Source organism: Gavia stellata, chromosome 2 (assembly GCF_030936135.1).
Source record: "Gavia stellata isolate bGavSte3 chromosome 2, bGavSte3.hap2, whole genome shotgun sequence".
In the NCBI taxonomy this organism is placed as follows: Eukaryota; Metazoa; Chordata; class Aves; order Gaviiformes; family Gaviidae; genus Gavia; species Gavia stellata.
In genome coordinates, this window is record NC_082595.1 from 49344992 (window position 1) to 49371735 (window position 26744).

General features: G+C 36.1%; 1 protein-coding gene across 2 annotated transcripts in view; it reads left to right on the forward strand.

Moving 5' to 3' along the window:
• The first annotated feature begins 381 nt into the window (after positions 1-381).
• Positions 382-26744, forward strand: part of AHI1 (Abelson helper integration site 1) — a 104011-nt gene continuing 77648 nt past the window's right edge. The window contains exons 1-14 of one of the 2 annotated variants that reach the window (XM_059833031.1): positions 382-399; positions 1733-1784; positions 2663-2784; positions 8619-9229; positions 9808-9965; positions 11014-11227; positions 11978-12170; positions 13755-13850; positions 15323-15508; positions 17659-17811; positions 21174-21306; positions 22298-22421; positions 24691-24920; positions 26338-26429. In XM_059833031.1, the coding sequence (XP_059689014.1) occupies positions 1775-1784; positions 2663-2784; positions 8619-9229; positions 9808-9965; positions 11014-11227; positions 11978-12170; positions 13755-13850; positions 15323-15508; positions 17659-17811; positions 21174-21306; positions 22298-22421; positions 24691-24920; positions 26338-26429 (2322 nt within the window). In that variant the 5' untranslated portion in view covers positions 382-399; positions 1733-1774. Of the gene's footprint in view, positions 400-1547; positions 1785-2662; positions 2785-8618; positions 9230-9807; positions 9966-11013; positions 11228-11977; positions 12171-13754; positions 13851-15322; positions 15509-17658; positions 17812-21173; positions 21307-22297; positions 22422-24690; positions 24921-26337; positions 26430-26744 lie in introns of those variants that run through there. The other variant, XM_059833024.1, reaches the window with a different exon arrangement.

Consider the following 26744-nt stretch of genomic DNA (forward strand, 5'->3'; position numbering starts at 1 on the left):
TTTTTCAATAATATTTTCTGTTTTCATTTCTTGTAAGAAGTGTTATTTTTAACTGTTACTGTTTTAGTTATGACAGTAAAGCTTTGCTTTACGAGTCAAAATATATTTTAGTTAGTGAAAATATTAATACCTTGTCAGTGACATGATGAACCACATTACAGAACAAAACATTTTCTTTCTTCCTGTGAAGTCCCTTCTGGTCATTCGTGCTCATTTCAAACGTCCTTAGGTTGTTGGATACTTAGTATAAATGCTTTGCTTAATACATGAAATAAAGTAATGACACCTGGTATCTGACTAATCAGCATTTCTATAATCCCAAACCAACCCTAACACTTTGCCTTTTTTTTTTTTTTCCTTAATTTGGTTCGGTTTGGCTAGCCAGCGGACCAAACTACTGTAAGTAACAAATATGAAATGACCTGAAAGTATGTGGCCTGTGGGGGACAGGGAAGAAGCAAGTAACTATGAAAGAGAGATGAGAGTGGTCTGAGGGTACGGTAATGCAAATGCTTGGGGATGTAAGTGTAGCCTCAGCTCTGTCCTATGCTGTAACATATGTGTGTCCAGGAGTGATTTTCAGTGTGGAGGCCAAGAGGTACGTTTGGCCCACTTTAATACTATAAACTCTCTTAGCCTCAAATCAAAGTGACCGCATGCAAACTGCTTATTAATAATAATCCGTATTAACTCTTAAACTGTACCCAGGAATTGCTTGGGTGAGTGTTCGGTGTTTTGGACCAAAATGGTGCTGAGGATAATGCGACCATATAGCCTGGTGGTATTTAATGCTTACATCTCAATTTATTAGGATAGTTGTAGTCTGGGCATCCAGTGAACATGAGTTAGTGGTGTCTAACAGAAGGTGTTACCTAGGGAGAACATGGAGCTTTTGCCCGATGGGCTATCGGGGAGATAGGTACAATAGTTCATTGCATGGAAGGCTAAGGGGAACATAACACATTCATAGAAAGCTAGGTTTCATCAGTTCCACTGTTTAAAAAACAGCTTTTTTTATTAAAGTTTTTTGTAAAACATTCTGAATTTTCTTGATGAAAAGATAAAGCTGTGTAATATTTTTATTTGCCTGCAAGCTTTGTTTGGATTGTGTTTGTAAGCTTTTCTCCACAACCAGGAGGGCCTAACATTTTTTTCTTTAGAGAAATGAGTTTCATGTAATTGCTTGTCTGCTTTATGTAAAATACAAATGCTTTATGTAAACATAAATATTTAGAGATTTGTAATAAAGTTAAATTTGCTGGCAGGTATTAATCTTTGCATTGAAAGCTATCAGCTGGCTACAATGTGACTTCCTCTCTGATGCTGGCAGGATAGGAACCTGGTTAGAAAGGCTTCAATATAAATGGCTTCATGGGTCATTATTATTTAAGTAAACAGTAGGGTTTTTTTAGAAGACTGGAGGACTATAGTACTGAAACACTCGGCTGTTGCCCAGAAATACATAGCTAATTAAACTGCTGTAGTGTTGTTTTTTATTTACTCTCAAATAACAAGTATCAGATAAATGCTGAGAATGCTGAGCTGAGATGTGATGACAGAGAACTTCTATTAATTTAGACAAATAGTCTAGAAATAAATATTTCTATAAAAGACCTGTACTCATCCTTGATGTGAATTAGCATGCATTCAATTGTTAGATTGAAGTCTATGGACCAGTTCTGTTAATGAAGGTTGTTAATTACTTTAAATGGAATGGTGAATTCTGAGGAAGAAGCAGCTGGTGTGTTGAGCCACTTCTAACTGAGGACCGAAAATGCCAGCAGGTAAGAATACTTTGTGTTTGATTTCCAATACATATTTTATAGTCAGAACTAGATGCAAATGATAGGAGTTACTTCTCTCTATAAATTTTTAATGCTGCATTGGCTCTGTTTTGAGTCCATGTTTATAGCTGATTTTCAAAGTGTTGGTTTTCTGGTTGGTGTTTATTTTAAATTTGGGGGCTTTTGTAAAAATTGTAATTACAGTGGTAAATATGCCGTAGATGAGGATTCAACAGCCTTTTTCAGTGGTGTGCCAGATTGCATTTTTAATTCTTTAGCTACAGATTAAGCATTACCGCAGGGGGGCTAGAACACCTACTGCTTCAAGGGTTCAAATGCTGCTAATAGCAGTATCATGATTTAAAGAAAGGCAGGAGCTTTCAGCTCCAGCTGATTTTGGATTGGTGTGTGCTCCTACCTCTTACAGATCTGCCTCAGGGTGGTCCTCCTCTGGGTTCCAGACTCAGTAAGAACCCAGACCTGGTGCTTCTGGAGACAATGTGTCACCTCTGTTATCAGTGTGCTATTGTTCATAAACAGCGAGGGCAATAATCTGTCCTCTGCTTTGGCTAGCTCAAGTTTTGTGCTGATCCTGATGTGTGTGCTCTTCAAAATGTGCTTTCTTCAGGAAACAGGGTAGACAGTGCCGACTTCAGCAACAAGTAATAGCCTGATGTGTTTGTACAACGTTGCCGAGTTATCCTTGTGTGGTTTACGTTGTCAGTGGAAATGCTTAACTGAATAATAAGCAAATTTCATGGTAAACTTTCCCTGATAAAATAATTCTTGTCCTTTGCAATTTTAAAGCATGATTACACACTTTTTTAGAAATGGTGATTATTGAGCTAGTGAATCATACTCTAGATATCTTTTTGCAGTTGAAAGTGAGGCAAAGGCAAAAACCAAAGTCCGTTTTGAGGAAATCTTCAGACGTCATGCTGGCCTAACAGACACAAAGAAATCAAAGAAAAAGAAGCTTCACTCTCAAGAGAATATTGTGGTGAGTTTGAACACATGCACGCTTTGGTTGCCTTCCTTAGCGGAAAAAAGATCAGGAAAATGTATTGTAGAAAGGACATGTAAGCATTTTAAAAAAATAAAGTATGAAGTCTATTTCTGCACATGTCCTTTGTTTTTGGTGTAGCTTTTATTTGTTGTTTGTGTACCAGCAATGTATCCCTGTAATTTGTAGGTATGCCAAAATTATATAGAATATAATACTGGTAAAAAGGAAGTGGCACATGCAGGCATGCACTCACTTAAAGTCTGCGAGTACTTTTTTTGCGTTCACATTTTTCAGAGAAGTTTTAAGATTTTCAAATTCATTATTGACTTTAGTGGAAGTTTGAGTGATGGGCTAGTAGAATTATGGCTGTAAAAGTATTTAATCTTGAGAGTACTACATTTGTGTAATATAGGTACGTCTGTGTAATACATCTGTGAATTGAGAACTGATGAGAATTTGTAATAATATTAGACGTAATCATTAGCTTTATTCTATTTCCTAAAAATTACTGGTATAAGAATTTACAAACAATATTAAACAACATTTGAAACGTTTTTCCAATTTGATGTCAGTAATCAGCATATTTCTGCATGTGCTGAGCTTTGTGTCTGAGTGGTCCCATGTTTACATGACTACTTAGGCAACACACATGTATAAAGATCTGTTTTAAAGATTTTGGCCTTAGCTTGTGACTTGCAGATTAGGAATGATTCTATCACCCTGACCTTATGGTTAGATGACTTTTTCTTGTTTGTGGCATATCTCTCATTAAAAGAGCCTCAGAGATTCCTCTGAGTGAGTTGTGGTTCATATTGTATCTTTTTTCCTGAACAGAAGAATAAATGTTTAATATGAGTCCTATATATACCAATTATTGACTTGAAATGTTTGGAATTTCAGAAGAAAGCAGTTTGCTTAAAAGGCAAATGTTCTGGTTTTTTATTTTCCTCCTGTTGGGTTTTATATTTTCAGTCTTTTTTCTTACAATTGCATCTTTACCAGATGCTGGAAGTGAATGTTCATTCTTTAATACACATTTAAGACAAAGGAGTGGTATTTTATATAATATCAGAATGTTACATGTATTTATTATATAGAAGTATATTTGGAATAGTTATATTAAACTTAGTATTGTTATGCTTGAAACATAATTTTGTCTTTACATTGATAATTTGAAGTTGATATTTGTGTGCATTTTTTTTATTTTGCATTCCTTGAAGTATATGGTATTTAGTCAATAGTCTATACAAAGAATCAATGTGATGTCTAAAATAGAGCATAGAAGAGCGTGGGTTTTTTCCTTTTTTTTGCTGGCATATGTGTAAATACAGGACTCTTCTGCTGAGTAACAAGCGACAGGACAAGAGGAAATGGCCTCAGGTTGCACCAGGGGAGGTTTAGATTGGATATTAGGAAAAATTTATTCACAGAAGGGGTTGTCAAGCGTTGGAACAGGCTGCCTAGGGAGGTGGTTGAGTCACCATCCCTGGAGGTATTTAAAAGACATGTAGGTACTTAGGGATATGGCGTAGTGGTGGACTTGGCAGTGTTTGGTTAACGGTTGGACTTGATCTTAAAGGTCTTTTCCAACCTAAACAATTCTATGATTCTAAGACTAAATTCTTCCTTGGTTAGGTTTAGTTTTTTGATGAAATGTGAGTTTTCAAATCTGTACTTTAGAAGTCTAATATAAGTATTTTTGAGCACATAATTGAATGTTCATATGCAACTACATATTATTCACAAATATTTTAAGCTTACTTTGGTTTTAAAATTGGTTTGCATTCCAGAAGTCTCTGATGCAAAACACTAGTGTTTTGTGGAGTTACCTAGAAACACTTAAAGTCACAGTGAACTGAATCAAAAGTTAATGGTATATACACAAATTAAGAAGCATTTTTAGGATCATTGTGGAAGCCTAACTTCATGGTTTTGTTGAAGCCATAGATTTTTACCAATCAAAGCACTAAAAAACTAAGAACTTGAGGAGAACGTGTATTGAAACCTAATAGACCATTCTGAATATTTCCTTAAAGTGTGGCAAAATTGCAAGAGCTCAGGTTGGTATTTTCCATGCTGGTTCCATTCAAGTAGAAATTTCTGTAAAAGCTTCAGCAAATAACCAGTCACTTCCTTGTAAGAAATAAATGTGTGTGGGAGGGGAAGAGGAGGAAGATGGAGGAGGTTGGCTGGTGGTGTTACAGTTTTTTTCACTTTATATAATTTAACTGTATAGAGTTGCATGTATCTTGAAATAATGTGAAATTTATCAGTGATGGTTGTTGTCTTTGTGTCACACACTTGCCATAAATGGTCTCCCAGGTTTGATCAGAAACAGGTCATGGTTGAGAGCGTATTTCCACTGGAAATGTTCCAGTATGCTTCTTTCTTTTGTCTTTATTGAACCTAGCCTTTCTTAGGTTAATAAAACCTTTTCCACTGTAGTCAACTGTTTCCTTGAAACTGCACGAGATTGCTGTGATTTAAACAAGAAGTGAGGGTAAGGAGATTGTGTTCTCCGCTCTGTGTGCCCATTGCCTAGAGAGCCTGCTTGGAGAGATGGGGAGCAGCCTGATAGGAAGAGCAAAGGCTGATGTCAGTAGGGCAGGATGAGTTTGAAGTCACAACTGATAGGAATGAGGGGCTTGTGGTGGAGATGGAGATAGACATCAGCTGTGCCCAGTGAAAGGTCTGCTTTGTTGTTCAATAGCCACAGGGGCAGTGGGTATGAGGCCTGAAGGCATGGTTGAAAAAACAAAACAATTGGGACACAGTCAGAAAGTGAATTTGATAGTATTGCTTCTAGGGCTAACAGTCACCATACTTAGTTTTTGCCAGTTATGCCTCCTATTACAAGCTGTTAGAATGAGGCAAGCCTCAGACCAGGTAATGCCCAGGCCATTTTGCCCAGATAGATTAATTTGTCTAAAGTCAGCATGAAAATGGTTGAGTTTGTTTAGTTCAATCTAAATTTCATGGTAGAAAAGAGAATGTTTAACTCACAAAATGTCAGTGAAGTTTTCTCCTAGGCGAAAAGCAAGATCCCTTTATGGAGGCAAGAATTTCTTCCCTAGCCTGTAGTCTGACTGGCTTACAATATTGGGATGGGCACACATTGATAAACTAAGGTTTTTGTATTCAGGGCAGGACTGCAATAGATTTATCCATTTGAAGCTTTTTACTTCCTACCTCACTGAGTCTACTTCTTCCCTTTCTTCATAAGGCCCTGGATGACAGGTTGGAGTCTGGAGTTTCATTAAGGTACAGGTAATAGGAGTCTATCTCCAGGCTTGAAAATTCTTGTATTCTTTTGGGTAAGATGGATGTTTTACAGGTTTCCTTAGACTAATTCAGTACTTAAGCTTCTGTCTTAGATGTAGAACAACCTGCAGAGCTGAGTTTGTAGAACTTCACCTGGGTCTGTTTCATAGCCCATTTTTTTCTATAAGCTGACAGGCACTGAATAATTGTTGAGATTTCCACTGGTTTTTAGCCCTTTGTTTCCTATATTTAAAATAGGAGAACTGCTAATAGTTGATTATATACTTGGCCTACATATTTTCTCGATGTTTTCTGTTAAAATCTGGTGAAATTTCTCCAAGCCCATCCTATCCGTAAATTAAAGTTCTTCTAGCTTTGAGAGTCTACATTTTGTAGTCTTGTATGAGCAATGACAGTAGAATTGGTTCCCTACTGCAGTAAAATTTTCTTAAAGATCCCACTCAACTAGCCAGCTTCACAAGTACATTCATTACCAATTTAGTTGTAAGTAAATGGTCTTTCACAACCAGTATATATCAGCCCTTCAGTGGGCTGGCAACATCCACTCCTAATTTTTCAAGGTGTGCCTGTATTATGGGAAGAAGTTCAAGTACACCTGTAAATCTGGTTATCTGAGTTTCCAGATACCCTGGACAAAATCACTTGAGGTGTTTCCAGGTTCCACTCAAGCATATTTGAGAAACCTTTTTAACAAAGGGTAAGATTATTAGGTGTTGTCCCTGCTGTCAGCTCTGGAACACGACTGGCAAGTGACGTGACCTGGGGTTGGCTCATTGTGGTATGAGCCTTGTGTGTTAGCCCACCTCATGCATCTTGGCTGGCACCCATCTCTTGCTCCTGTCAAGCCAGTAGTGCAAGTAGGTCTGTTCTCAGGGAAGAACACTTCTGCTGCCCTGGTGTTGTAGTGTGGCAGCAAAGCTGTTTTGAAAAAAAGCCTTCTCATTTGTTCCATGCTTTAAGCTGAGGAGGTCAGGTTCAGGTCAGCAACCCTCTGGAGTTACTCCAGAGACCGGCCTATCCCCTGAGGTGCTTTTCCAGCCTAACTTCTTTTTTCTAACCCAGTTCAAGTGTGTTTATATACAGACGATTGCTCTTAGTTGATCTCTCTCTGTCCTGCATTTCAGATGGTATCCCTGCCTCTGCCTGAGACCTAATCTGATGGCTTTTACTTTATTGTTTTGTGATTCCTCCCATCTTTCCTCTCTGTTTAATTACATCATGTAATTACAACATGTGGAAAAAGTGGCCTGAGTTAAGATGATACAGGCTACGTATCTGAGGAATTTGTGCTTGAACTGCTGAAGCAGCATCTATTAATGCTCCTAGAATTTGCTGTAGTTTGAGATTGTGTTTTATTTCATTATGAGGATATTCTGTACTTTTTTCCTATGAGTAAATTTGCTATAATTCAGTGACTGTGTGCTGCTACTATTCATGAAACATATTTGTGGATGTATGTTTTTGTTTGTAGGTATAATAAATAACAAGTTCTAGTAAATATTTCAAGCAAGTTTTTGCAGCAGCTAGGTTTCTTTGAGGAAATGTTTCTTGAATATCAGAGATCCCAGCTAGAAGGGGAAGATGTCTTTGTTTATTGAGGGAGGAAGATGGTCTTTGCAAAGAAAAGATTGTATGCAGATGCTTGTATTTTCTCCAACTTCTTTTTTATTTGCTTTCTTTGTGTTTTAAAGTCCTTTCTAATGTTTCGTGTGGAGACTCCACAGAGTTTTATGTAAGACAGAGTAAATGAACCTCAGTGACTTTATAGAAGTTCCATCAGGGAACAGAGATCCAGCCTGACTTCGAATGTTTCTGGGGATGGAGCATTATAACTTTTAGTAATCAGGAATAGAAACCTGAAGGAGGGAGGAAAGTTTACAATGTGTTTTCTAAAAAGACCAAAAATTGGCAAAAGGAGTGCACAGACAAATGCATTAGCTGAAATTTATCTTAGCTGTTTTTACTAGACTGGTCTTCAGATCAACTCTTTGTCATTCTACTAAGAATAATGTGGGTGTTATTTTCAACTTTATGTTTTTAAAAGAAAAAAGTCTTAATGGAAATCTGGTTTTCAGTTTTAGCACTTTTTAATATATTTTCATTGTCAAACTTGGCAAGCAACTTTCAGTAAAAGAGAATACAAACAACTGAGCCTGAAGGCTCTCTAACTTGCATTTTAAATGGATGAAAATACCTGATTTCATGCTGCATGTAATCTTCAAGTCTTCCATAGTCTAAAACATTGGCATCTGTTTATGGAGTAGACTTGTTGATTTCTTTTTTTACTGGATATATATAAAAGTCACTTAAAAACATAGTGAAACAAAATTGAGGATGAAGTGCCCAAACACAAAAGGTTTTTTTTCAGTGTGAATTTTCTGTTGCCTTTCAATCTGTCACTTGTTAATTTTAAACAAGAAAATAACTAGATGTTTGATTTCGTTTTACTTTGTGTAATGTTCTTAAAGAAATAATGTAAAGGACTGTGTTTATCCTTAGAACATAATTTTTAGTATGAGTATATTTTATGTTCTTTTCATTTATAGCTTGAGACCTTTAGAAGTAATATTGATCTAGCTAAGGAAAGCGTGAATGATGAAGCAATTATAAACAACACATATAATCCTGAAGAAGAGAGTCCCCGATTTACAAAAAATAAACTGAGAGAGAAAGCCTCAATTGCAGAGAAAATAAACAATGATATTGTTAGTGGAGAGGAGAACAAGCAATCAAAGTCTAACAAGAAGAAAAAGAAATCACTGTTACAAGAACAATTTAATGAGGAGGAAAATTTACATGAAGCTAAATTGGAGAGTTTTGAGAAAAAGATTAATGATTTTCCAAAGAAGAAAACAAAAAGTAAATCACAAACAGAAGTACCTCATCAAGAAGGTGATAGAAAGATTAAAAATTCCTTGACTGAAGCGAGAAATGCAACTGAATTAGAAGAGGAAGAAGAGCTAATTCGAGCCTATCAGCTGCATGTGGCCGAGGATGAGGCAAATGCAATTAAAAAGAAAATAAGAATGAAACTTAAAGAACAGATGTCTGAATTTACCTCCAGTGTTCAAAGCCATGAAGTTGTATTGAACAACGAAGTGGGCAAAAAGAAGAAAAAGAAGAAAGAAATAGCAATTTTAAGTGAAGCTGAAACAAGGTACCATGATAAACTGTATACTGTGTGTCTGTGAATCTTAAGTGAAATGTTTCGTTTTGGTTTAAGATGGGCAGAAGCTTTCTGATAAACTGTACATATTTTCTAAGTGATGAACTGGATGATTCTGTTATGAAAAAATATTACCAAATACTTTTTAAAAATGGTCTCAAGATTAATGTTTAACTCACAGATTCTGTTTAACTTTTTAAAAAAATATCCTTCATTACGATCGGGTGGGTTTTTTCTGTGGAACTCACTCTTAACTAAAGATAATTTTGTGCATCGTTTTAGTGATGAGTGATGGCCCTGATCCAGCAGAAGAGTATTAGCTTAGCTCTATTCACATGAATGGTTCTGCAATTATCTGGAAATTAGGGGGAAATGAAGGAGGGGAGAAATAAAAAAGGCAAGACACCAATGTTGGGGGGGGGGGGGGGGCGTGTTGCATTTTCAAGATACACAGATGATGAGTTGCAGAACTAAAGAGGAAATTTCAAGTGGATTAATAATGGTAATGAGCAATTGTATCCATCTATACAGTAGACTACAACTGCTGACAGTAATCTGTTACATTGCAGTGCAATGTCCCTTTCTGAGCTACAGCATCATCCAGCAGAAGATGGCAATGAAAATCAGTCATTGGAAAGACTATTTACATCAGAAGGACAGAAACTGCAGGAAAGCATGGAAAAACAGAAGCCGAAAGCAAAGAAGGTTAAAAAGAAAACCAGAAAAGGTCGGCCAACAAAATTTTAGAATGGTGTGCTGCTTTGCTGCTTTATCCAAGTCTTTTTTTTTTTCTTTTGTGTGTTGCTACAGAAATATTTGTCCATAGTAGTAACACAGAAGTTACTTATGTTTCTTTAGTTACTTAATTGTATTTTGATCTTCAAATTCTGAGGCTAATTTGTAAGGAAGTTAATTTGATGTGTCAATCTAAAATCTTGAGAATTCATTTACTGTAAATAGTTTTGAAATCGATAAATAGTTAAAAAGTGGTTTCTTTTTAAAGCATAATATAATAATATTATGATAGATATACCATCTCTACAGTATATTACTTAGATGCATATTCTAATTGTCTTTTTATTATTTTATCATTTTTATTTACTTTGTGCTATAAATGGTGTATCACCACTGCTTTAACCTGATGCTCAATTCAAACATAAGGAGTACTTTTTCATGCAATGCATAGTCAAATTGGAGAATTCATTTCCTCAAACGTTCTGAGGCCAAAGTAAGAAATTAATTTCAAAAAAGGAGATTACAGAAATGGATGAGGAGTAGGTCCTTTGATATCTATTAAGTATGGTGGTCTCACTGTAACTTGTAAATGAGGAAGTTCTGAAAACAATGTTTGATAAATTGGGGGAAAATGCACATGGAGGAAGCATCAGTTTCTGCTTATCTTGTTTTTTATGTTTTCCTTAAAACAAACAAACAAAACCTACTATAGGCTGTCGTCCAGAGCAGGATATTGAACTATATGGATTTTAAGTCATTGTGGCACAGAAGAACCTATGTCAATCAAGAAGAAGACCTCTCATTTTAAATAAAAATGTTTGTTAATAGGAATAGATTATATTAATATATATTCATGTGTATGTTCATGCATGTTTAAAATGCTGCAAATTTGATAATTTTATTTTAACCTATTACATAAAGAACACGTTAAATATTATTACTTTACTTTTGATTGCTAAGACAATACAGAGCATTTTTACTCCTTTAAACTGTCCCTTGTGGAACACAGTAACCTCTATTTACTTTGTTCCTATTTCTAGAAGAAAATACAGAAATTGCTGCAGAAAATGACGAGGAAATGAAGAATTCAGAAGTTTCGACTCAGTCTAAATTTGGTTTTGGTGATGATCTTGTGTTGGGAGTTTATATTCATCGATCTGATAGACTTAAAACTGATCTCCTGGTATCTCATCCCATGGTTAAAATCCATGTTGTTGATCAGAGAAGTGGCTTATACGTCAAGAAGGATCATAGGTGACTTTTAATAAACTGTTTCTGTTATCAATGATTACTATAAATACATAGATTATTCCCTAGAAAATTAAATACAAAAATGAAAATAATGCTGAATTTTAAGCTTGTGAGGTCATTCATTAGTTTCTACATCTATGATAATGCATATATATATAGCTACAGTAAATTAGGGTGGTATTTTTCTTTTCTTTTTTTGCACTTTTAAGTGCTCTGCATTGCTCTCAAGGTCCCAATATTTACAGCATAGTTCATTCTGTATTCTTTCCAGAGAAAACATTTCCTAAATATCGAAAATACGTAGAAGCCAAGATTAGAATAAGTAAGCAAAACTCTTGTAGCATAAATAGTGACTGCCTTTTATTTTTTATAAAGAACTTTAAAAATCCTGAAATGAAGTTTAGTTCTTCATATTTCTATTCACTTCAGTTACTTGTTTCCACTGTCATTATGCATAATTTTCACAAAAACCAAATTTTAACAGCGTTTAAGCAGTAGACTCTACCATGATCATTATACATAAATTTGGTAACAGTAGCTTGTTTGTTAGGATTTTGAACTTCAGCCTGTAGCATTCCTATATACATTGCAAATTGTCTTAAATTTGGGGTGGTTTTAGAATTTTTTTTTCTGAAATCAAACAAATGGTATCTTACATGTTTCTTTGCTTTCAGTAGTTGAAAATACTGTTTTGTTTGAGTTGGTTTTTTAAGGCGCTATACCAATTGTAACTGTTTGGAAATTTTCAAACAGCAGGAGGAAAGTTTCATCTTGTTATGAACAAGAACAAATAGAGCACATTCTTCCTATTATGACACAACCATATGACTTCAGACAGTCTAAATCAACAATTCCAGAGTGGGAGGAACAAGTCATATTTAATGAGCGTTTTAGTTATTTTATTCAAAATACTGAAGAAAGCCCTTGGGTAATCCTGTTTTTTGAGGTAAGGTTAAATATTTTGCATCAAATATATGCACATTATAATTTTCTGTTTGTTTCTTCAACAGTATATATTTGACCGATTCAGGTGTTTTATTTCACTTATATTGGGTTAATAGCATAGCTTTAAGATACAGAATTAAGTGGAGATCCCAAAAAGTGGTATTGGTGATTGCTAATACTAATAAACATTTTTTTATAGCAAAACCCCCCTGTTTTGATAGTAATAAGGAGGACAAAGCTTTCTTATTAAATCAACTGTCAAACTTCTGGGAAAGGCTGGTAAGATTGTTCCAGATCAGGAGGGATGGCGCCATGTATGAAGAATATAACTTTTTCCTTTTTCACGTTCTTGAAATCTGAAAAGAAGCTTAAGTACCAGAAATTCAAAGATGAAGTTTGCCTGCTTGTAGCAATACCTCTTTTCCCTTGTACCAACGAGCAAGCTATTGCATTGTTTTCCATTAACATTTTAGACATCTACTTCTCCTCTCCTGTTCTTCATGAAGTAATTATTAATTCGTCCTCCAATTATGTTTAAAGGAAAAATTGTGAGGTATATATTCAGCATGATTTTGAGCTTAAGTATTTCAATATTTGTAAAGAGAGATTCTGTAGTATTAACATGAAAATGGGAACCTAATACAATAAATATTTTTTCATTCCTTGTTTTTTTGTATTTCAAACCGATTGTGTATACAATATCACCATATGTTTCTTTATGTTCTGTGGTACTCATAAATGAACACATTTATAGAATTGAAGAGTCCTTAGTTGCTTAACACAAAAATAATTACATATGTATGTAGAGATTCTTCATGGAAATCATGTTAATGTTGGGACCAAAAGTATGACTACACTTTCAGCACGCTGTTTGACTTCGGTGTGGTTTATGAAATACCAGTTTGAAGAAAGCATGATTCCAAGGTTTTTTTGTATACCAGATAAACCTCCAGGAGTGGCTAAATATGAGAAGATTCTGGTCACTGACCAGAAAAATGAAGAATCTAATGGACATCATTGCAAGTGTTCAAAGTCAGGTTGGACAGGGCTTTGAGCAACCTGATCTAGTGAAAGATGTCCCTGCCCATGGTAGGGGGGTTGGATTAGATGATCTTTGAAGGTCCCTTCCAACCCAAACCATGCTATGATTGATTTTATGACATAAGTGATAAAGCTAGGAAAGGAAAACTAACTTTTTGACTGCCGTTTTCCAGCTAGATTAACATACAGCTGGTTTTGACTGTCAGATTTGTGATCTATATGATTTGTGAACTATATAAGATTTATGAAAATTACACATGAACATTTTCCTCTTTTGAGACAGAAGGGAAGCAAGAATAGTTTTTTAAGACCAGACTTCTGTTCTTTTTAAAGCCAATCATAAATAGTCATCAGGTAGATGCATAAGGATCTGTTGTTTCTAATTGCATGCTTGTGTGGAAGAAGTACTGTTTTTGTAGTTGCTTAAAATTGAAATCTGCTTAATTTAGTGAATCACATCTAGCATATTTTCAGCAGTATTTTTTAATTACTGTGAAGTATATATTCATTAGAAATATATTTATATTCCTACCAATACTTTCAGATCCTTGATTTTCTAAGTATGGATGAAGTGAGAGCCAACTCTGATGTACAAATTCAGGAACGTGGTTTCCGAAAAATTTGTTGGGCATTTCTAAAGGTATTGTACATATTGAAATGAAGAAACAAAATTTATAAATCTCTTTATTCAGTTTTCTAAAAGACACCGTACTAAGTGGGAAAACTTTTTTTTAATATTTCCAGGCAACAGAGATGGAAAAACAAGTCCTTGCTTGCTTGGCTGTTCTCTCCTTTCCCTCTTCCTTCACCCCATAAAATTTGCAGTAACAAGCTTGACAGTAAAGAATATGTATTTTTCAAGAAAGTATAGAATGTGTAAGAATTTTTTTTTGTTCATAAAGTACAGAAGGAGGTTTTCTTTGAGGGTTTTCTGTGTGTTCATGAGATTGTCTCTGCAAAGAAAATGACAAATCCACTAACTTCTGTACCTCAGCTATTCTGTATTCTGGTGGCATTTTGAGTTGGCCAGTCTTCGAAAAGACTCCCTAGCCTAATTATAAAATGCCTGTCATTTTTAGTTTGCAGAGTTTGAAATGCTTCAGCAGTGAGATACAGGTAATTTAGACAGTACGTCATGTACCTTTTTACTTTTTTAGGAGAGAGTGGAATGTGCCAATTTGGCCTTTGAGAGCTGACAAGCTTTAATTTGCCTGAGGATTGTTCATTTATACCTACCTCTGTGGATGGTAGATGTTGACAGCCATTGAGCAGTCCACAACATGAGAAATACAGGGGAAGATAATGGACTGCAAGTTTAGGGGAAGGGAGAGGGACCTCCATATCATTCCATATAGAGTATCTTCTCAGCCCAACATGAATCTACCGCATTCAGAGGTCTGGTATCTGTGTCTTGGTGTATAGCTGGTGGGAACTGTGCATCCAGGCATTCAGTACAGCATGTTCCTGAACAAAAGGAAGGATGAATTTCCAGCTCATAAATACAAATAAAATGGTGGCCTGTTCTTCATTCCTACTGCATCTGTCTGCATTATCCTTTCATCTCTATTAGTCAAAGTAGAAATGTCCTGATAAACAATGGTCAGTGTTAATGGCAGTAGGTACACTTGTTCTTTAGTTCAGTAGAGAGAACTCTCTTTCCTCTGAAGTTGGAAAGGTTGCTGCTTTGCTGCATTTTCTGCTCTGAGTCAAAGCCTTACCCATGCCCTCTGCTGCATTGTTCAAAGGGGACAGATTTGGAAGAGGCTCTTTGTGGATTGACAGTCCTTTGAGATTTGGGTGATTCCAGCAAGTAGTAATTAAAAAAAAGAAGGTATGGCAGAGGTCTTCCCACATACAGGATATTACTGTTGTGCATATGAAGCATGTTTCAAAACTAGGCTGCCGTCTAAGCTTTAATCTTAGTGATTTGATCCTGGGGGTGTTTATTACATGCTTACTTCATTACCACTTTTAGGGATAGTATATTTCCCCAATGGGAGGTGGATTTCAGAGTTTATACTGTAGTTGTTTAAGATACTAGAAATAATCAATGACTTTTATTACTTTAATGTTAAGGTAACACATTTTTTCCTCTTATAATCACCCTTCCAGCTTGTAGGTGCCAATGGAGTTCAAAACATTGATGGAAAACTCCGTCTGCAATTATATTACCCACCCCCAAGGACCAAGTCACATTCAAATGTTGTTGAGGTTTATGACTGGTGGGCAAAATGTCCTAGAAATCGTTACCCATCAACTTTATATGTGACCGTAAGAGGCATAAAACTGCCAGATCATGTAAGTTATCTATGCAATATATAAATATATTTACAAATATACAGACTTCACTGCAGGAACTAGTAACTAGGTAGAGCGTGTGAGTGTGTGTGTTTGTATGCATCTATGTAAAAGCTGTACTTAACATGCAGTATATTAAATAGCTAGTATATAACTAGCTATAATAAGAACTTCGCATCTTAAGATACATGTTCCAAACACAGCCCTTCATAGCTGTCTTTGAAGAATAGGCGTACTTTCCCATCCTCAATTTCGCATATTTTGCCACTGACAATGAGAAAACTTTCAGGGTACTTTCTTGAAGGTTGATATTCCTTCTTGAAGGTTGATACTCCTTCTCATTAGGAGAAATGACATTTTAAGTCACTGGACTCATGCAGATGTGTAAATTCTGTAAGTGAGAGAAGATGTAAGTCACTTAACTCTTGATTCCCTGCACCCTCAAGCTATAATGAGTTGTGTTTTTTTTTCTCTAATGAAAACTCCTTTAAAGAGAGGCTTACATTGGTATGTGCTGAGATGTGCATTCAAGATAAATACAGCATTTATTGTTCTGCAATACGAGTACAATATTGTTCTGTTACATAATATATTTACAGTTGTTATAAGTCTTTCTTCTGCTCACTGTTCATACAGTCAAGGGAAGCCTGGTGAGATGTGGTCCAGAACCAAGCTAATCTGTGGGATTAGTTCATATGTTTTTGGAACATTTTTCTAATTTGTATACTGGAATGACATCTGCATGCCTCTTGCTCAGTCAGCTGCTGAGGTTGTTAGGAATTCTGTGCACTTTGCTTGAGCAGCTGTGCTTCATCTTTTTGGAAGTGTCCTGAGCCTGTCTGCTCCATGGTCTGAATGTTTTCCTGGTGTGTTTAGGTGCTGTCACTGGTTTACAGTTTTCCCTACTTTACAGTCCTCTGTGAAGCTCAAGTGATGCGATGAATTTGTATAGGCTGTCTGAGCTGTGCTTGACTTGGAACCATTGGTTACTGATACTATTTCATTCTTGTTCTGATAAATGCCAGATTTGCCAAGGCTGGGATTGAGCTCCAGATAAGAGCCATGGCTTTATACAGTTTTCTGTGCATAGATTTCTCCTTTCATTGAAGATCTGTTACAGATCCTGCCTAGTCTCCTGCTTCACAGGTCTTTTCCAACCTTAGTGATTCTGTGTGATTCTCCAGAAGGGCCCAGATCTCCCATACCTCCTGCATGGGCTGGTAGATATGAAAATACATGTCTCAGATACAACAGGGCATCTTTGCATGGAAGTGGACACTTATGTGTAGACAACTGATTTAAGCTCCTAAGCTGGTTTCTACTTGCTTAGTAGGTGTCCAACCTCCCTTTTTAGTCACAAGAACCTAGACAGTTATGCACCCTGAAGTGGATACCTAGCAACCCTCAGCCTGGAAGAAAACAGTAATTTTGCCTGGTATTCACATGTGTTTCTGAAGAGACTTGCCTTAGTGAAACTGATCAGAACTGCACCTGCTGCTTAATGGCCTCTGTGCCCCTCAACCATGGGGCTGCTAGGCTGCTGCACAGCATTAAGGCTTCCTGTGTGTTCAAGCTTGGTGTAACTTGTATGTAAGGTTCAGTAAGTGTATTTATAGAAGTTTGGAAAGTATATATGCTTTACCTACGATTAAAATCACAAATGTGGTCAGGCCTCCTTTTTTCTTTGCAACACTTGAACATAGTTTGTTCCATATACAGCACCGGTAATATCTTTTGGTATCAAGAATGGATTTTGTTGCCAAAGCAGTATTTTGATTTGAAGGTGGTAGGTTAATGTCACTGGAACTATTCACATGATGAAATGCTTTTTTTATACAACAGCTTCACCAGGTAGTAGGGTATTACTAATTTTCACTGACCTGGATAGTTAATAAAAATAGAAAAGTATTGATTATTTGAAAAATCTTTTATACCATCTGATTGACGCAACTTTGGAAGCTCAGATTACTTTCTGACTTGCTGGTTACTTTAAATGAAATTTTTGCTACGCAGTTTTCATGTATTAAGCTTTTTCCAATCTCTATTTTTCAGGTGTAAAAATGCAATGCATTTGAAAAGTACCTTTTAATCTTTTCAGGTATTACACTGTTCATTTTTAAAATGTTTATACCTGATTTGTTTGCCTTGAGGTTGCTCCTTCTTTCTGCTCCATGGTAGCAGTTCAGCAGGAACAAAGTAGTGCAACGCTGTGTGAGCTCCAGAGAGAGGGATCTAAAAAATCATGTGAACCTTTTCCAGAGGAGAAAAAGGAGCCATTTAAATGGACAAGATTGCCTGGACAGGTGAAGTGTTTTTATTTGCTTTTTAAAGAAAAACAATTTAAAGATCTAATATATTTTTATAACTTTATGATATAAGTATTATGAAGCAAGTAATTCATTAAAGCAAATTAAAAAAAACCTCAGCAAAATACAAAACATAAGGAACTCTCAGAAATAGTAGAGGATGCTTAGCTTCTTACCACATGTGGTTGATTTAACCATTTTTTTCCCAGAACAGTCAGGTATTTTTATCTCCAGAATTCTCTAAGAATTTGAAAGAGGAAGGCTGTTCAGGTAGTGAAGTAAGACAGGAAACCAGTTCTCAGATTTCAGCTTGATTGGAAATATATTTTCTTGTTGTTGTTTTTTTTTTTTTTCTCTTAATTCCCTCGGTTAAAGTTATTTTTACAGTATAACAGAGTTATGAAGGAACTTTCATTGAAGAACCTTATTAAGAAGGTTCTTGCTGACTTCATCCTAACTTCTAGATCACTGTAGCTGATGGAAATTAGCAATCATAAAAAGGGAATATTTTTGCAACTATATGTAGAATGTCTATGCAATGATTTAATATTTTTCTGTAGAATGCCATTAGCATGAGTTCATGGTTCTATAAAAATTTGAATATTAAAAGATTTGTTAACAAAGAATGTTGATTTTTATTTTGGTTGCATACTGTAGTCCTTATGCAGATCCTTTCAAAAAGAACACTTAAATATACATGGATTAAAATTTTCTGGGAAATAAAATTGCTAATAATAATAATAAAATAGTAAAGAATAGACAAGTCTGGTTTTTACAATGGAAATTTCATTACCAAAAATGGCAGGATATATAAAAGGTGTGTTCATGCTATTGTTCGTTACTTTTCAGGAAGTTGCCATCCTGGAAATAAGTGTGTAATCAAAACCAAGAGAAACAGAATCCTAAGAATATTTGTCTGCCATCATACAAATAAAATTTGGCAGCTCATTTATTCCTAGACTAGTCCATGTCCATACCGAAGAACTTTAGTAGCAACGATGATGTATTTTGTGCTGTGCTGTCTTGTGAAAAAGTTTCAGTAAGGCTAGCATGATGTGGCATGTCTGTTTGCCTAAGAATATTAAAGCAGATGTACTTGTTTAAAAATGAACAATCTCTCAAAATTATTATTTTCTTTTTATACATTTAAATTATTGTTTTACCTTTAAAGCTGAATTATCTTTTTAAAGAACCACAATATATTTGTATCTGTCTCCATAGATATAGATAGATGGATGACATCACAGAATCACTAAGGTTGGAAAAGACCTGTAAGATCATCAAGTCCAACCATCAACTAACACCACTATGCCCATTAAACTATGTCCCACAATGCCTCATCCACACGTTCCTTGAACACCTCCAGGGATGGTGACTTCACCGCTTCCCTGGGCAGCTTACTCCAGTGTTTCACCACTCTCTCAGTAAAGAAATTTTTCCTAATATCCAGCCTGAACGTCTCCTGGCGCAACTTGAGGCCATTTCCTCTTGTCCTGTCATGTTGTTTGATACATAAATTAAATATGAAATTAATTTTGTAATGTGAATTTGTAGCTACGTGGCCTGTAAATAAAAGAAGTTTGTTCTGAGCATTGTAATGTTTTATTTTGGCGAGAGGTTAAAAAGCATGAGAAGGCTTAATTGTCTCCCATAGTATTCTCCTGGAGAAGCTGGCGAATCGTGGCTTAGACAGGTGCACTCTTTGCTGGGTTAAAAACTGGCTGGACTGCCGAGCCCAGAGAGTTGTGGTGAATGGGGTGAAATCCAGTTGGTGGCCGGTCACAAGCGGAGTCCCCCAGGGCTCAGTTTTGGGGCCGGTCTTGTTTAATATATTTATTGATGATCTGGACGAGGGGATTGAGTGCACCCTCAGCAAGTTTGCAGATGACACCAAGTTGGGTGGGAGTGTTGATCTGCTCGAGGGTAGGAAGGCTCTGCAGAGGGATCTGGACAGGCTGGATTGATGGGCCGAGGCCAATTGTATGAGGTTCAACAAGGCCAAGTGCCGGGTCCTGCACTTGGGTCACAACAACCCCATGCAACGCTACAGGCTTGGGGACGAGTGGCTGGAACGCTCCCCCACAGAAAAGGACCTGGGGGTGTTGATTGACAGCTGGCTGAAGATGAGCCAGCAGTGTGCCCAGGTGGCCAAGAAGGCCAACGGCATCCTGGCCTGTGTCAGAAAGAGTGTGGCCAGCAGGAGTAGGGAGGTGATCGTGCCCCTGTACTCGGTGCTGGTGAGGCCGCACCTCGAACACTGTGTTCAGTTTTGGGCCCCTCACTACAAGAAGGACACTGAGGTGCTGGAGCGTGTCCAGAGAAGGGTGACAAAGCTGGTGAGGGGTCTGGAGCACAAGTCTTATGAGGAGAGGCTGAGGGAACTGGGGTTGTTCAGCCTGGAGAAGAGGAGGCTGAGGGGAGACCTCATCGCTCTCTACAATTACCTGAAAGGGGGTTGCAGAGAGGTGGGTGTTGGTCTCTTCTCCCAGGTGACTAGCGACAGGACAAGGACAAGAGGAAATGGCCTCAAGTTGCGCCAGGGGTGGTTCAGGCTGGATATTAGGAAAAATGTCTTTACTGAGAGAGTGGTGAAACACTGGAACAGGCTGCCCAGGGAAGTGCTGGAGTCGCCATCACTGGAGGTGTTCAAGGAATGTGTGGAAGTGGCAGTGTGGGACATGGTTTAGTGGGCATGGTGGTGTTGGTTGATGGTTGGACTTGATGATCTTACAGGTCTTTTCCAACCATAGTGATTCTGTGATATATAGGTTCTAACGAGATGTATTTACCTTTATTCTGAAGTGGACAGTATATATTCAATTATTTCATAAGTAGATCTATTTGTATACTTTTAAATGCATATGTATCTGTTCGTACTCATTTTACATTTATAAAGGTAAATCAGGTTTAGGTTAAATAATCAAATAACTACTCTGGATATTTTAATTACCCTTAAACTTTGAATTTAATTCTGGAGAAAAAGTCCTTGGGTGACAAAGAGGAACTATTTCGGGACAGAGGAAGGGGTACTGTAATACCTGTGCAATTTTTTTAAATGTTTCATCTCCAGTTATGTTTAAAAAAACACAGGAATTGAAATACAGATGAGGAATGCTAGAGGTGATTTGGTAGACCAAAGGTTTGAGTGCCTGTAATTAGTCTTCTGAGTTCACACTGTAATCATTAAGTTACTTCATGCAGCAGAACTGTCTTTGTAAGGTTGAATTTTTCTTTCAAATTCCCTCAAGATGTTAGTAGCTTTTTAAAACTTATGCATGACGGGAACTAAGAATGTGTTTTAAACTTTGGGTAGTTAATATTCATAACTGTGTAATCCCAATTCTTACCTGAAAAGCTAGGTTTGCCGCATACCGAACAAGCATCTGTTTTCACTGCGAGGTGGAGATATGGGTTGTTTCTGTATTCGTTTCTCTCATGATGGGAAAATGCTGGCAGCAGCATGTGCAGGAACAAACGGCTATCCCATTGTTTGTAAGTTTAAAATATGTTTTTGGTTTTTTTCTTATAACTCATGTAGTTTGAAATTCAAGGGCAAAAGATGTATTTTTAAATTGTGGGGTTTTAGAGGTTTTGTTTTATAATTGTGTTTTGTAAATTGTTCTCTGCATTAAAGAGCATTGAGGAAAATGCTCTTTCTGTGCTAATAGGTCTGGAAGTGGTTTTTCATACATGGTACTGTTTATACAGTTTAACGGTATGAAATCACACTATTTCTGCGCAGAGGTCTACCAGAAATACTAAATCAGTTTGCGTATGGAACATATTTTCTGATAATAAGATTTTAAGTGAAATAACTTTTCTAGCCCACATCACATGCTTTTTGTGTAAGTTTTTCTCCTAACCTGTCATGAAAGTTAGATACCTGGAATACTGTCATCTCCAGCCAGACTACTGGAGGCTGCCATGGTCCAGGTCCATTGGAACTACAAATACTCCTTATTACTCAAACTTGGGGCTGCTGCTTCACAGTAGCCTCAACTGTATAGTTTTTAAACCCTGCATAAGAATTTTGAGATTTAGAGAGAACGGTATTTTAAGTGTACACAAAGTAAATGTCTAAATGCAAGGAACAGTAAGTCTAGATTCCTTTATTACACAGCCCCAGAAAATGATCTCTATGTTACTCTATTTCAAAGATTGGTCACGTAGCGGTCAAAATTAAAAAAAGAAAAAAAATAATTATAATCCTAATCTGGTTCTAATAATTTAAAGTAGACTGTTTCTTAACTATGAAGACATTCGTGACATACATGAACCACTAGATGGAAGTATATGCTTGCTGTCCATGCATATCTAACAACTATTTGATCTTGTTCTCTGAAAATGAGAAGATAAAGAAAATGAGTTGACTTATGCTAGCAGAAACTCAGCCCAAGATTAGACTAAACTTTGCACAAATAATTGCATATAATTGATTGTAAATACTTACGAAATTTTTATTTTTCTATTTAAACTTCTCTAGTATATGAAGTTCCTTCTGGACAGTTCCTGAGAGAATTTTATGGTCACCTTAACATAGTGTATGATCTTTGTTGGTCAAAAGACGATCAATATCTTCTTACTGCATCCTCTGATGGCACTGTCAGGTCAGTATGATGAAGATGTTCTGGCAGATGACATCAGAAGCACAAAAGAAAGTGGTCCAGTTTCATTTCTTACTAAAAACTGTGCTATAATGTTCTAATTAAAGATTTGGTTGCAGTGTGACTTACTCTATACATAAAAAATATGATGGAGTTAATCACGCTGTATTTACTATATTAGTTTCTAATGTATGTGTATTTGAGACCAAAGCTTTTCCAAAAACTGTAGTGTCTAAGTCTATAGTGCAGCAAAAAAACCAAAAGACTTTATATTTCCAGAAGTCACTGAGACAGTTGGAATATTCTATCCTTGGAGAAATTGCCATATTATGGATGCAGTATTAAGTTTGCAAATTTGAACATGAGGCAGGAAATTGAAAATTTAAGATTCAAGTTACGTGTTTAAATTGGCCACACTGTACATATATATGTAATTTTTTTGACACACAGTTAAATAATTCAACTTAAATTTCTGAAAATGTAATTTAATAGTATTATTTCTGACACTGAATATGTACGCATTTTCCTCTAGAATTTAAAAGTGTACTTCAATGTAGCATTAATGTTAAACCTTGAACAGATTAGTGTTTTAAAAGCAAAACTCTCAAAACTCTACAAAAACATGAAAGTATGGCTGTGACACCGCATAATTTTATTACGAGCAACTTCATAGATTTTTCATAGGGCTTTTTTTTTTAGCTCTTCAGATCCCTATCTCTTGTTTCTGTTATGCAACTCAGTAATGCTACAGGCAGTTGCATAATTAAAATGCCAGAAGAATTGTTAAATGATATATTGTATGTGTGGAACTGTTTTGGTTCTTTTTGCTGCTTGTATGTGAGAATAAAAAGAATATTTTGAGAGCTTAGCCCATGTTTTTATTTTTTTATTTGGAAGCAGATTAAATAATAGGTTTTTAATATTGAAATAAAAACCAATTTCAGTCATTTATGTTACCTATAAGATGGCCCAGCTGTTCCTCAATTCTTGTGGCAGCAAGTTGAAACTGTAGTGGTCTGCCTCCTTTTCTGTATGCTATGCATAGTCACTGTACGAGTTGTTAGTTCCTGTATTTACTGTCCGTTGCCTTAAGGTCCTTAAAAAGTCTCAGTTTAGGCAAGGAGTTTCTTCTTTTTCCCTTCATGTTGGGAGTATTTTGCCATTGAAACATGGTAGAACTGAAGGACGAGGACCAAAAGACACCCCATTGCTTTAAGTCATTATCAGTTTATTACGTGAATCATCTCTTGGACTGAGTTCTAAAGCAAGTTGAAGGGAAATTCAGGAACTTAAGTGAATCCTTCTTTATATAGTATTTTGTATGTTACCCTTGAGCCTTCCCAAGCTTTAGTCCCACGTTATTTGTGAGCAATAAATTAACTTTTATGTTGTTAGAGCAAAACCATTCTAAAAGACAGGTAGACTCCTTGTGACCTTTGCACATTGAGTTGCAAGTTAATCGCTATACTCTTAAGGGATTGCAATTTTGTAATGAACTCACCTCAGAGTAAGCTTAGAATTCTTCAGTAGCCACCAGAAGTGGTCGCCCCACCTGGAAGGGTGGCACTCAATTAAATTCCATATTATAACTGAGCGTTCTCTGAAATGTGCTGCCCACCTGTATTTCATGATCCAGGTTCCATTCTTTATGGACTCATCTTTGGGGAAGGCTCAGTAATAAAATGTCTAGCATCAAACAAAAAACACTTCCTAAGAAAAATCTGACTTTACAGCTATGGGTGGTGAAGGATAGGAAATAGATGAATAGTAAGAACTGAATTTATTTGAAGAAAACATCCTTGAGATCACAATCAGTGTGTGGTAGGTAACTGTTCTTTTAAAACTTTCAGGGGTTTTATTTATATTTATTGGTCCTAAATGTTCCTTTGTGGATTTTTTTTGTTCCACTTTTTTTTTTTTTTAAATAGTGATACCCCAGAAGGTCTTAATAACTCCTGAAAGAAAGAAACCGATCCATTTCATGGAATTCTTTATGTGTATTTTAAAATGTGCAAAATATCCATTAAATGAGTAAGTAGTCGTGCATTTACTTTGAAGACAGAGTACTATGTAAAGTAGTAAATTTATCAGTTGTTCTTAGAAAGTATCATATTAAAGGATTAAATACAGGAGGAACAAATTGGTAGGATAAATAGGTGGTGGTGTCTGCAAGCATTTGCCTCTAGAACCACTACCACAAAATACGGCATCAGTTATACCAGTGTATGCGATTGCTTTATACAGTAGATACCCTAACATCCTTTCCTTTTAGAATGTGGAAAATAGAAATGCAGGCGGCATCTGCAGTGAGAGTTTTCCCTCATCCTTCATTTGTTTACACTGCAAAGTACCACCCAATTGCTGACTGGTTGGTCGTGACAGGATGTTATGACTCAGTGATTAGAATCTGGAATGCAAATGTGAAAGAAATCCATGGGCAACTGCTACAGGAGCTTGATGGTCACAAAAGTTTCATCAACACCCTTTGTTTTGATGCAGAAGGTATGTACTTAGTACTACTTTTACAAATAGTCTTCAGTTGAAGACCAACTTGAGTGCTACTAGTTTGCTTTATTTCATAGAGGCAATGTGATATGCTGTAATAGAACAGAATAGTTTTAGCTGTGTTTGCAATTAAAACATTAGCATGATGCCTTATTTGAACAAACGCAAAGGGACACATAGTCCTTGATAGAAATTGAGAGTAATCAGAAAAGGCAAGTGTAGAAAGGACAGGCAAACAAATGGGTAGTGATGAGGCAATGATGACTAGACAAATTTTGGTCATAGTTTAGTTTTCCTTGTCCCTATAACTAGCTATTGTTAGTTAGCTAATGTTTTGTACATATTGCAGCAAAAACAAACCACAGATGGTACTGTTCAGAGGAGGCAAATGGATAGGATGCAGGTGAAAAGCCTAGCAGTTAGTGTAGAGAGGTAAGCTGGAAAAAAGGCAGGTTTGACTAAAGAAGTAGGTGGAAGAATTATGTACTAACTTAAAAGCAGAAGCAGGAAATCTGAAACCAGCTTCTAGAGAACTCTCAGAACAGAACTTCAGAATAGGAGTTTGCATGATCAGAACAGTAGCACAGAGAACTCCACTATATTGTCATTCAAAGTCATCAACTCAATACAAAGATAAAGAAAATGAGGTGGCAGCAGTTAGAGTGTGAGAATTTTAATGCTAGACTGAAGAAGTGGGAAGGTGATGAACTTTTCAACATTGACAGAGAACGTGAAAAACTGAGAGAAAAGGACAGAGATTTGACCATTGTGAATAATGTTAACTGGTAGATTAACAGCTGAAAGTGAGTGAGAGAGATGTATTGATATACTAGTGGAGGGTGGGAAGAGTTGAAGATGGGTGAATGAATAAGATGCTTTGAAGAGTTTGACTTTTTCTGGTATTAGTGACATAATTAGTAATTAGGTGGTTCATTTTTGGAGGTATTCACTGGAGTAGGTACTATGAAGAGGAAAGAGTTGCATTTTTATAAAGAATGAGTATTTGTGCTTAATTTAAGAATAACAGTTGGAAAACAGTATTTGTTCTTGTTCAAGATGCTCTCAGTCAATGTATAGGTAAGCGTTAGGCTATCATGTGAAGCTCATTGAGCAATAAATGCTCATTTTTTGCTGGTTCTAGAATATGAGTAAAAATGAAAAAACTTAAAAGAATATTCAGCACCCCAGTATCTGACTTATGTGCTGAATCCAAATTTATGGTATTAACTTATGTCATGCAGTATGAGCAAAATGTATTTGCAATGAGTATATCATAGTAAAAGAGAGGAAAGAATTGGTGTTTGCCTATTCACAAAAATAATAGAAAAAAGTTGTTTCTTGTTTCATACATCCTTTTCTTTTTTTGTTCTTCTGTGTGGTATTCTTCTACTTATAAGATGTTATTATTTCACAGGGCTCCATATGTTCTCAGGAGATAGTTCAGGACTGATAATAGTTTGGGATACATCTGTCAAAGGAAGTTTTCAACACTGGAGGATTAATAAGGTATACAGGTTTCTTAAACTAGCATTGTAATTTTTATGTGAACTGTTCCAAAACTAGTAATTTGATTTGAATTCAAATTTTTTTTATACATTAATTTTTGTTTAACTGAAAAGGTGTATTTTCTTTAAATAACGGTACAAAAGAGCTGATAGAGCATGCTGTGATTCACTGACTTAAAATTTTTGAATGGTTTTGCAACTTCAAGTTTTTGTATATAAAACATGAAAATGCTTGAGGTTTAATAGCATTGTATTAACAGATAAATGCTAATGCATTAGGTTTATTCTCTAGAGACAACAATAAAATAGACCATAG